This window comes from Poecilia reticulata, linkage group LG15 (assembly GCF_000633615.1).
Source record: "Poecilia reticulata strain Guanapo linkage group LG15, Guppy_female_1.0+MT, whole genome shotgun sequence".
Lineage (NCBI taxonomy): Eukaryota > Metazoa > Chordata > Actinopteri > Cyprinodontiformes > Poeciliidae > Poecilia > Poecilia reticulata.
The window spans coordinates 23,956,250-23,968,702 of NC_024345.1; the positions used below are offsets into that span (position 1 = coordinate 23,956,250).

Consider the following 12,453-nt stretch of genomic DNA (forward strand, 5'->3'; position numbering starts at 1 on the left):
GTTCATTTCATTGTTTGGAAAGACGCTCTCAAAAATTTTGAAAAACGTCCAGCCTGTAATTCAGTGCAGAAAAAGTTTAACGCAAACAACTTATTATTTGTAACAAAATCACCAGCGGCAAAATTATTTATATTCCAAATAATTCCTTTAAATTAAATTTAACAAAAGAAAATTTTGCATTTTTATCTTTTTCTTTAGTAAGTGAATCAGAGGCTGTAGGCCCTTGCAATCCATGATTTCAGTTTTTTCTGAGGCATAAATACGAAGAGACACTGAGGCCCATATCTTTTGGCCACCCAGTCCTATTATACTGAATAGCAACTGAAAAAAAAAATTTCAGTGTTCACAGAAAAAAATAGCATCTGGGCATCCTCAAAGCCTTTTTCACAAAGTGCAGTTCCAATACAGATTTTTTCAAGCTGCCTCTAGCCTTGTAAAAACCAGCCCTTTACCCTTCACTTCACATATAGAAGGTTGAGAAATGATTGCCTCCTGGAGACAAGGATTCTGTTGAACCTTTAAATTTTACCCAGTCACTAAAATTCGCCCGTGGCGGATGTGATGCGCCAGTTTGACGCTATGAAGCTTACCGGAAATTGCCTACCCATCCTCCATTACGAAGAGAGAAGTGTCAGCCCGAATGTCAGCTGTTAATGTTAATTCGATATTTAGAAGCATGGACAACACAGACTGTACGACGTCATTCACTCCCTACAGCCAACTAAAATTACAATTTTACAATTGTAAGACAGCTGCAATCCCTGTGTAGCGGAGAAAATCCATGTCATCGTTAACAACTTCTCTTTCTGTTTGCTGATTGACTGGGTTGAAATTCTACCAGAGAAATCCAGCTCAATGGGGAAAATCCCAGATGGAGCACAGACGGGAGATGAGAATCAAGGCAATGGCCTGGCTAAACTGTCTCTGGTCCTTCACAAATTAAGGCAACAACGTACCTCACTTCTAAGAGGATCGAGAAACCAACGTCGGCTTGGCATGGAACTTACCAGGGTTGATATGTGGTATTGCATTTAAAATGGGAAACCAAAAACTCCTAAATCAACAGGCTTAAATCAAAGGCTTCCGGACTCGCTCAGTCCAACATGACTCGCTCTCTAGCTGCGTGATTTTAACGCAGCTAGAGAACTGCGTTAAAATCACTGACAAAATATGTTTAAGACAACCCAGAATATGCTTTTGTCTTCATTTCACAAAAAATAAACTCCTATGATATCATTACTTTTTGGAGTCTCGCATAACTTTTTTCCTTTGCTCATAAATAATTAATGATAGTGATGAATAATGATTGATGGTAACATTAGAAATACTCCCTAAATTAAGTCGTTCAGGTGTGATTTTGTCGCCTGCAGTGGCAGCTTTTCAGACTGTTTCGCATTTTAATTTTACACCCCCATGAAGCCACTTAGTTGATAGCAGCAGTTTTTATTATCATTAATTAATTTATTAAATCATTAGGTTCAGAAGGGCCCTTGTTATGTCATTCCTAAACACTGTTTTATTGTCTTGGGCGATGATCTCATGGTGTATTCATGCACACCTTGTAAACTACATTATCCTGTTGATTCTCAGGAGGTTTATGAAATACCTTTTAAAATATTTGAAATGTAAACCAATATCTTTCACAAAAAGTCGATTTGTTGTTGTTTATTTAAACTACAGTCTTTTCTGAAGTAATGGTTCTGTGTAAATGAAGTGATGGTTGAAATTTTCTGATAATAGAATTTTTGAATTTTGTAGTAAATTTTAAAATAATTTGCAGGACAGACTAGGCGTTTGATCAGGTTTGATCAGTTAATACCAAGACAAAACGGTAAGTCACCTGGATATATTCAAGTGTGTCATTTATGCAGTGATATCACTGCATAAGTAACTTTGACATGTTATCCAGTGAATGACTTGACTTGAATGCAACAGTTTGTGAAGAAACACATCTCAAATGAAACCTCCCACTTCTACTCAACATACTCCGTCCCTGTTGCTTTTTAGAAAGGAAAAAACTCTTTTAGCCTCTGTCAGTAAAGTGAATAAGGGTCATTTTTGCATCTGTAGTAAGATGACGATGTTACAATCTCATGAAATGTTTTGAAAGCTGTCCTTTTGACAAATGGGTGCCTTACAAAGCATTCACAGCAGGAGGGCCAGTAATTGTGCTGCCAGTCAGATTGACCTTTTCTGCAACAGTCACTCCAGGTAGGTTTAGTTTAAAACAATGAATCTATGTGGAAAAGTACCTCATGTCCACTGTTAAGCATGGTTCAGAATCTGTAATGCTTCTTCTTTGCCAAATATGAATCATCATTCGGTTTTTCAACAGAATGACAACATAGAGCAAGGTCAACCCAGAACTAAATACTCTAGAAACAATTAGGAGAGTAAGGAGAAAAGATAAATGAACTGGACACACACGACTCTGGACAATGTAGAAAAAACAGAAATCTACAATGTGTTAGGTCTATCGATACAAGCTAAAGGTTTTTTTTCAATTTGATAGTATGATACAGTAACATATGTCATATTTTTGTGGCACTTTTTGACACATCCTTGCAAGAGGTGTAGGTAATTTCTTCTCCATGCCCACACACATATTTTAATTTGTCCTAAATAATCTAACCACTGCTGCTAGAGTTTGTTATAATTACAAGTGCCATTCAGTCAGCAAATTTACTGTTACATTTTAAGAAACAATGTGTTGAAAACCATAAAAGAAGTTCTTTAAACCAAAAGTAGGGAAGTGGGACTTCATATGATGGAAGATGGCTATTCCAGAGAAACGTCAATCTTTTCAGGTCGAATGAGAACATTTTCACAAGTGTAAATCCTTCCTATTGGAAAAAAAAGAAAATGCACACCAACCCACACACTAAGACAACAATCTGTCAGACATGTCAGTGTGAGAGACATTCAGTGACATTCTAGCAGAAAAGCTGTTTGGTTTACTTTAGAAAGCACTGTACTGCAGGCAGGACTTTTCCACAGCTTTGCTACTTTGCGCATCGCCTCCCTTAAAGGGCAGCCAGCTCATCTTTTTTGATGACTGACAGTGGGATTTGCGGCGATAATGTCTTCAGGTGCCAGAGGATTGGGATTAAACATACTTCAATTTTAAAAACGGCAAAGTTGCCATGACAATGACCTTCAGTTTTTAGCTCAGATGGCGGACATGTGGCGAGCCGGCGACTGCCTTGATATTGCCCAGAGACAGCTCCAATCCAGCGGGGGCTTTTGCCATGATTGCGCTTTCAAATCCCGTGTTGAATCTGAAACTCTGTCCTCACAAATGTGTGTGTGTGTCTGTGTGTGTGTTGGTGAGGAGAGAAGATGATATTTCTGCAACAGCCATGCAGTGTAGAAACAGGGCAGTCTCACTTCAAAGTGAAACATGAGAAGAACTACGAAAAATTTAAAGACACCTGCACATAATCTGTGACCCACTGACCCACCATCAGAACTTAAATGTAATAGCAACTGCATCTCTTTTCAAGAGTCTTTCCAAATAAATCTGATGAGGGCTGACGAGGGGCCTGTTTGCGGACGTGAAGAGCCTGGACCGAATGGGCTTCATAAACTCACGGTTTGAGGTCAGTGTCTATCCCTCTGCAGGGCAATCCCTTCACACTCTCACACCTGCCTGTCAAAGGAGAGAGCAGCAGGACATCACGAGACGAAGCGCAGCAAAAGGGAAAACAAAGAGTTGTGGCAATACAGAAGAAGCAGAGAGAAAGCAGTTGCAGTTTTTTTTAAATAACGTCCAAAGCCCAGCAGACAGCAATAAAACTGTACAATGATTATCACTATTGACTAAAGCTAATCTCTGCTGAGCCCACGAGGCGTGGTCGGTCGATATGAATTGCAAGAGTTTTGTAAATTTGATGGCGTGTGGCAGCTGGACGTTCAAGTGTGACTAGACTGCCCCACAGTGGAGGCTGGGAGAATTACAAAAGCAGACATGCAGGAAGAGACGTGGCATAAAGAATTCCTACACAGTCTGGAAAAGTGTAGAATTTAACTAGTATTTCACAGATTTTAATAGATATGGCACAAGTAATTCCAATATGGGAAAATTGTTTTATTTTCAAACTTAATTACCTATCCCGTTCCATAAAGGTGATGTGTCCATCCATCCATCCATCCATCCATCCATCCATCCATCCATCCATCCATCCATCCTTTAAACCTAAGAACACTGTACCAACTGCGTCAAGCATGTTGTTGGCTACAGGATAATAAGGCAACTTCATGTTGCATAGTTTGTTGTTCAAGTTGTGTTGTGCAATGGCTCAAAGTGGTTGGATTAATGAAGATGGAAGATTTCTTCCAGATTGTTCTACCCAGAATCAACAGTTATACAGAAGGGGTGGGTATTTGTTGTAGTCTTACTGTGAAAACTGTTGATGAACTGCGACAATAATAAATTCCAATTAAAGATAATTAAAACCTCCGCACCCCTCCAAAATATTCAGCATAGATACTAATTTTTTTCCAAGTTGGAGAATATGTAGTAATTTTACTTCAGTTTTATTGTTTTAGTGTTATGTCCACTATGAAAATGAATGAACTTAATCATTAAATGTCTAAAGTTAAATAGACGTAATGATCTGATGAGTAAACCTTTAATACTCCGCAGAGAGGACAAGAGGGTCTTTATATCTTCACACAATAATTCACTGGTGTATTTAAAGAATCCACAGTAATAAATGCACATATTGACAGGAATGAACACTCTATTCATATTACATTCACCTTTTCATTATTTCAGATTAACAGCTCTAAACATAAAGACACAAAAAGTGACATACTTTAATGTAATGCACATCAAAACATGAATTCCTTCAGTCAGAAATGCTGCCGCCTCTTTGTCTGTGAGGTGTGTCCAGATTCTGTTCACAATGTCAGAAACTCCGTAAATAACTTCAAAATGCAGCAAATTTATCTCAGAGTAACACATCTGGCCACAGGCGTGAACAGTGTGTGAGAGGCTTCTTCTCACTTCCTACCAGGAGCGTTGATGTGACTCAGGTTGGTGATTGGCAGGAAGGAGGCTAATAACAAAAAAGCACAGAAAACATGCCAGCTGAGTACACTCCTTGGTGCGATTTTAAACACAGGACTGTTTATTTCAGCGCAAACTGTGCTCAAACACTGGAGTGTTTAGATGTGGTAAAGCATCTAATATGGGGTTCATCATTTTTACAAAACAGAAAAGGGAGCGGAAAAGCAGAATTATAAAATGTTTATATACCTTACAGTGCGTTTAAAAACAGGCCAGAGAAAATGGCAAAATGACTAGTTTTTTCTGGCTGTCGGAGAGCATCGCCCCTCCTCCACTTGTTGCTGCACTGTGGCTGAGATAAAGCTTTGTAACAAATGATGTTGACAGGAGCTAAAATCTTTGAAGCTGATCTATTGTTGTAATTTTCATGCGAAATTTGTGAACTTGTGTCGGGGGTTAGCCCCACATCTGGCGGTATAGTTCAGGGTTAAGTCAAAGCCTTGAAATCATAACAGTAAATAGATTTTTTTCTGTACAATATTAATATAACTAAAAATCGATATTTTGAAGCAGCAGCAAATAATTGTTGCTTTTCACTTTATAACTAAAAGCAATTAGATCCATTTTCTTTCAAATGTTGAAAGAAAACGTGCAAATGCCATGACAACGTGGTATTTTTACTCAAGATTAGCAAACTGGGCCATGCCTATCTGCCATCAAGTTGACTGATTTATATATACGGTTCATAAGCATTAATTCACTGCTCGGTATGCAGCTTTTTCTTAATGTCTTGCACTCCAATAAATACATTAACCAAATCTAAGTGGAGTAGTGGTCAGTAGGATGTCATCAGGAGTGAAAACAGGCAGTCTTTTTGGCATTTTGTTGGCATTTGAATGCTGAATGGATTCTTGTTGGCATGATCAGGTTGTCTGTGTGTCCTGTGAAAAAAAGTCAGTGCAAAAGTAGCAGAAGAGACAGCAGCCAATAGCTGAATCCTGGCAGCGGCGAGGCGAAGCTTTTAATGTTGCAGTCGTCACTGTAGCAGCAGTGAACTCTGACTCCTGGCGCTCTGTATCCCTGGCTGCTGACCTGACTGCAGAAAGACTTGTAGGAACACGACTTCATCACGCCGCCTTATGAGACACACAGAAATATATGTGAGAGACGCATCCATTTAACAGCTGTCTCACAGAAGCCAATCAGCGCACCACAAGTGAAAACAGCTGTTGCGAAAAAAGTACTGCGTTGCTACTGACAACCAAATCAAAAGATTACTGCAGGCATCTGGGATGAAGGGATATTTTAAAATCACTGCAGGTTTGATAAGAAACTGTTGCAACCACAGGCAACAGGATTTGACATTTCACACACCTTAAACATCTTGAGCTTGGACTCTTACAGGTAACTAAAACACCTGTATTTGACCCAAACTATTTACAATTAATTTATGATTAGTTCTAACTTTAAATAGTTGGTAATGTGTCCTGGGAAAATAATTTCCACCTCGTCTACTGCTGGCTTATATTTCTCAACTATCTCCCTTAGTTTTAAAGAATGAGGCAGGAAAGTATAATATTCTACTGGTCTAATTGTTTGTTTTTTTTTACTGCAGATTGAGTCGGGGGAAAAAGTAACAAAAAGGAAGACTAGTGTAGCATAGTCAAAATCGAGCCTAATCTGCTTGAGAGATTTCAGTTGCATGATTTTGTCATGTAATTATGTGACCACTTTAAAAGATAACTGTTGCAGAGATATTACTGTGTCAGTTGATCTGAGAAAGAAAGCAGTAAAAAAAAAAAAGAAAAAGAAAACGGATCAAGAGACCCAGACTGGTTCACTGCAGTGGTTTTCTTTTGGTGCTGAGAGTGACGTCCCCAGGCGGTTAGAACACTTCCCTCTTTGTTTTTCTCTCCCAACCTCCCTCTCAAAGCTAGCGTTAGATATTATAGCTCAAAATTTATTGTCCAGGCAAACACCAGTTACAACTGTGGGTCAAATTTTTACTTTTACCAGTTTAACTATCAAAATTCAGAACATTCAATCTCTTTAAGTAAGCTGCCCTTTAAGTAAGCTCTTTCATTTCCATTTTTAGGATATAAAAACCTTACAGTTCTAAAAGTAAATATAATATTAATATCATCATAATCCTTGATCATGTGTGATTAATCTGATTAAATGAATATTAGTTGTGATAAATTAACATCTCCCCAGTCTTTCTTTAAAATGCACTATAAGCTTGCGCCCAAAAATGGAAACAATTCCTCCTTCAGATTAAGATTTAAACAAGCGATTCTTAGTTTTGTAAAACTTTAATAACTTATCAAATACTTCAGTCTTTTTTCTAAATAAAAAAAATGAATAAACTAAAATGTTTATGCTGAAGCACCACATGGTGACCTAATTAAGGGTATTTGTCAAGTAGAGGCAAAAAGCTTCATTTTCTGCAAAACCTCAGACCCCCTGCAGGTTGGGACGTTTCTCCAGACAACAGCAGGTTGGATTTCAGCAAACACCGTCACACACAGTCATGTGCACGCAGGCAGAACCAACACAAAAACATAGTGTAAATGCCGTCTGAATGACAGAATGTAGAAACTAAATGCGCAGAAGGAGATCCTGACACCTTCAAGAAACAGCAGACTTACTGTCATGGCCCACCACCACCGCACAGGCGTCAGAGTAGCTGGGACAGGACTTGGAGCCTTGTTGGTTGCAGTTATCGTTATTAGAGCCCATGCAGGTGTAGCACTTCAAAGCCTCGCCTCGATGGGACAAAGACAAGGTCAAAACAAGATGTTATGCATGTTTTATTTATATACATATATATTTATATATATATAAGGGTTCAGGATGTCTGAAGTAAGGTTCTGTTTAAAAGGTTATTGGCTAATAATACTTTATCTGGAGTAGAAAATTTTGTGTCTGCAAAATCTAGACGGACCCAGAGGCTGAAGCTAATATCTAGTCTAAACGGTACCAAAAATAAATCATTTTCAAATATTGTCAACCCATTTATGTCAAGTATGAGATGCATTTATTTAATTTGCCATGCAAAAGTGGATTTGGGCTTATGTGACGATGCTTCTAGGGTTCATAAAACTGTTGCCAAAACCGCTATGATAATTTTGAGACTGGAATTGTTTCAAGATGAGAAAGAGAGATATTTACTGTGAGTAAAATACTAACTGCTAGAGATGTGCCGATCAGGTTTTTTCCTGCCGATACCGATCACCCATGAGGGCCGATCACCGATACCGATCACATAATTATTATTTTGTTTTTTTTTATCATAAACACTACCTGTTACATTATGTGGAAAAAGGAACCATGAATTCACCTTAATTTAGACAAAAATTTGTTTTTAATAACTTTTTCCAAGAAAAAAACAAAACAGGCATTCTGCAAATTGAACTGCTATCGGTAATACTATCTTTAACAGACTGATAACATATGAAGGCTCTGAAGAGGCTAAATAATGTAAAGAGTCAAAATAAAACCTCTCAACATTGCCAAAAAAATTCAAGTATAAAACTTAACATTCAAAGGCAAATACAGGATACATTACAATAAACAATCCAGAGTTACTGAATGAAAACTTCCTGATAGCATGGCGGCTAGCTGATTACTGCTAGTTCTGAGTGGCTGTTTCTGACTGAGCGGAGTAATTATGCAGAGCAGGGAGGAGATCGATTATTTTTTTAGAGATTATCTGTCTCATGTTAGGACAGCGAAAGTTTTAATACGCATGTAAAATGTATTGTTTTTAGGTTAGATGCTGCAGCTTTAAGCAGAGGTTCGGTGTGAGAGTCACTACCAGGTGGAGCAGAAGTGGCGCTCCGTCTGCGAAATATTACTACCTGTAGCGCGTAGCAGCGGTTCAACAGCGAGATCAGAACCAGCGTCTTACATCGCAGCTCAAAGACTTAAATAATTTTGCGGGTTATTTGTTTAGCTTTCTGACTGTCATGCTAATCCGGGTGAGTGTTTGTAGATGTGCGCTGCTTTACCTGCTATCTGATCCTCCGCATGTCTTTTTTACTGCAGTGAGCCTCGATGTAGCCAAACTCCGTCAAGTATGGCATTGTTTTTATGTTGTATTAGCTTCGTTGCGTTGATGCATTTTGACRTGCTTCAATTTTCCGTCGCAACACGCAAACTTCCCCATTCACTCAGTGCGTTATAGTTCCACATCGCTTAGGATTTGTTGCTGCGCGTTTGCGCAGTGTGAAGGAAAGAGGAGACCAGCTGCACACAGGCAGGCTGCGAAATGAGATGCAGGTGATCGGTATCGGCAACAAGAACCAATGATCGCCGATCACCGATCATGCACTTTTTCATGAAAATTGGCCCGATTATGATCGGTGACCGATCGATTGGCACACCTCTACTAACTGCTAATTACCTTTAAACAGAACCACACTTCAAAACCTAGCAGCCCCAATGAAGCCCATCCTGTTACCTAGAACTGAACCTCAGCTCTAGAATGTTTGGTCAGCTGGTTTTACCGTTGTATGTGCTGTACAGTGGCTGCTGGAAGAGACAAATGATTTGTTGCTGACTTACCATTTAGAGACCAGTTTGCTGCATCCTTATTGGTTGTGTCAGAGGCTCTACTTATGCTTTTCAAAGATGTTTGGTTATGTAAATAGTGCATCTGTTTGTTTCAGTAAATGTGGAATTGGGACGGGGGGTGTGGCCAGCAGCAGCTTATTTGGATTTAAAGTGACAACAGGCCCTAAAGCAGCTCATTATAAAAGGAGCTCAAAATAGGCCAAACTGAGCAGACTAAAATCTCATTAAATAAGAATGATTTTGTGCAAAAAATGTAATAAGCATGTTTTGTCCTAACCTGTTCAAGGAAGCATATCAGGTCACTTTTAAACTACTGTTGCTATTTTATTAAACCGCTGAGCAGATCTAAATTTTGTCCTGCATTCTGTCCTCAACAATCTGCCAAGATGATATCGGTACCGATGATTTTAAAGAGAACATTTGCAGGTGCCCAACCCATTGCTCTTTTTTCAACAGTTAATGCGGTATCCAGGGCATGGCCTAGAAACCTTAAAGCTGCAGAAAAGGAGAGTTGGCTCCAGTGATGCAGGTGTAAAGCATGACCAAATCAGCTTCTCAGACAGACCCCGACTCTTGATATCTCTATTCACACAGGATGTACTTGATGAGCGTGCACATGCAAGCTGTGTAAATTTCCAATGTGTGACAGTCTTCCGCTGATGCAGTGAGACTAAAGCGAGGAGATGGCGTTAATTAATCCCTTCCCTCGTCTCGCACAAATCTTCCCAAATCTACCGGAAAGTTACAGCAGTTCTGTCCACATGTTTAAAAATACTTATTTTTCCTAAACTTCTAATGCCTCGGGAACCAGTTTCAGCACTTAAAGCACTTAAATGCCTTTCTGTGCCCTGATTTCTTATCCTAAGGAAGGAGCAGCTATTTGAAAATGAATTGACCTATGCAATGCTATAGATTTAAACGGTTCCTTTTAAAACCCTCCATCCCCGTCTCCTTTATTCCAGACATGCAGTCTCAAACGCTGCTTCCTAAGAGGATCAGAGCCGAAAGGCACTAAAAGCTTCAAACATTCTTCACAGCAGCACATCTCTTGTATTTCGCCATCAAAGTTGCTTCCTTTCACCTCAGATGTGTCTCTCTGACACAGACGCAGGTTTGTCCCTGTACAGATATAGTTCAGACAGTAGACGTACAAATCAAACCAGAGGGTCGACTCTGTCACTATAAAGGTAGGCTCTGTTAAAGAAGGAAATCACAACTTGAAAAGTATAACTAAAACACTAACAGGAAACAAAGATTTCTTCATTAAAATGGTCCTTGTTGCTGGTTTTCTTTGCTGCTTATCAGTGCTCATCTGTGTTTTGGCTTGGCATTAAATATCTCCCACTGAGTGTTGCTGACCCCAATCTATCCCCACTGCACAGCCGCTTTCCACACATGCTAAAAGTATTAGTCTCCAGGCCTGTTAAGAGATTAGCTGCTTTTGCATGTTGGTTGCAGGAGAGGAGGATGAACTGCAGCGAAGCAAACAATTATTAGAATCCTAACAGAAATCAACCTCCAACAACAGTCATAACAGGAAATACCATTTTACGTTTTAATGTTGAATATTTTTTAAGCAGTTAAAAGATACCTTTTTCTTGGAAATAAAACAAACTGTCGCGTTGTCCTGTCCAACCATTACCTTTTAAGTGTCACAATGTAAAGGGAGTCGTCCACCAAAAAGCGGAGACTAATGTACAGAGAAACGGGTAGCTAAAGAAGTGCCTGGACTAATGTACAGAGAAACAGGTAGCTAAAGAAGTGCCTGAATGGAACAAGTCAAATAACAGGTGGTGAATTGTTTTAAAGTTCCTTATTTAGACAAATACTAAAACCAATTTGTAAAAAAAAAAAAAAAAGGGTGGAATATTAAGAGTAAAATAGTTCTTACTGTAAGTTGGCAGCAGGAACACAAAAAGCAGCAATAATAGACAGTAGTGGACGATCGTCATGGTGCTGCCACTCGTCTCTCCTTCTGATGCCACAATGAAAAGCAGGTTGTTTGCTCTCTAAGCCCTCTGAGCTTTATCTTGGTATTTAAACGAGCTAATATCTGGTCCTGCCTGAGCAACAGATGAGCAGCTAGCATTCACCAAAATGATACTAACAAATGCATAGTTTGGATAACATTCTTTATATTCCTGTTACATAGTAGTAACATCGTACTATTACTTTTATAATCCTTTAAAAACAAGGTTGTGCTGCACAAGTAAAAGAACAAGGCAATAATTGTTGCAATTAAAAACGTCTAGATTATATTTTGTAAATATCATGAAACTGTGGATTTTTTTTCCTCACAATTATCATACTGTGAGCATCTCTACTGGTCCATGCCCAGGGGCGGATCTAGAAAAATATCTATGGGGTGGCAAGAGGGGGGCAGGGATTTTTTCAGGGGTGGCAGCATATGCCTATATCCCTTCTCTCTTGGTCTCTCTCTCTCTCATCCTCTGAGCTCAGTCCTCTACCAGAGGCCTGGGAGCTTGAGGGTTCTGCACAGTATCTTGGTTTACCTATTCTTACTTAAATTAGGCTTATATGCTTTACTCAAGTCTCACTAAATTGTTTATTCAACTCAAGTAATGTGAGTAATGTACATGTTTGGCCTGAGAAAAGTACAAGACTACGTATACATATAGACGGTCATCTATGTTTTGTCATCTTTCACAAAACTTTAAAAGGATGAATTTGAAATAATGGTAAAGTACCAGCGGGATACCAAACCGTTTTCTAAGTAATATTTCCAATTGTTTAAATAATTATTTTAATCCCAAATTCTTCTCTGCAAAATAAGAGCATGCATTTCAATCCTTAGACATCCCTAACACGATAATTATGAATAATTTTATTTTACGTTGCTTATTTTA

General features: G+C 38.9%; 1 protein-coding gene across 2 annotated transcripts; it reads right to left on the reverse strand.

The window, feature by feature from the left end:
* Nucleotides 1-4,612: 4,612 nt before the first annotated feature.
* On the reverse strand, nucleotides 4,613-11,997 carry ly6pge (lymphocyte antigen 6 family member pge). 2 transcript variants are annotated; one of them, XM_008430152.2, is made up of 3 exons: nucleotides 11,478-11,997; nucleotides 7,660-7,776; nucleotides 4,613-6,147 (listed from the first exon to the last, which is right to left on the reverse strand). In XM_008430152.2, the coding sequence occupies exons 1-3, from the start codon at nucleotides 11,536-11,538 to the stop codon at nucleotides 5,966-5,968; spliced, it is 360 nt and encodes a 119-aa protein (XP_008428374.1). In that variant the 5' UTR covers nucleotides 11,539-11,997; the 3' UTR covers nucleotides 4,613-5,965. The 2 variants fall into 2 exon arrangements, with proteins under 2 accessions (XP_008428374.1, XP_008428373.1); XM_008430151.1 differs by lacking the exon at nucleotides 11,478-11,997 and adding an exon at nucleotides 9,578-9,742.
* Nucleotides 11,998-12,453: the final 456 nt, after the last annotated feature.

Excerpts from the sequence above, each read along its gene's own strand:
- ly6pge (XM_008430151.1), bottom strand. The coding sequence starts at position 9,668 with ATGCACTATTTACATAACCAAACATCTTTGAAAAGCATAAGTAGAGCC. Across the intron at positions 7,777-9,577 it reads AGCAAACTGGTCTCTAAATG|GCGAGGCTTTGAAGTGCTAC; the intron begins GTAAGTCAGCAA and ends TGTCCCATCGAG. Across the intron at positions 6,148-7,659 it reads GGTGGTGGTGGGCCATGACA|GCGGCGTGATGAAGTCGTGT; the intron begins GTAAGTCTGCTG and ends GTGTCTCATAAG.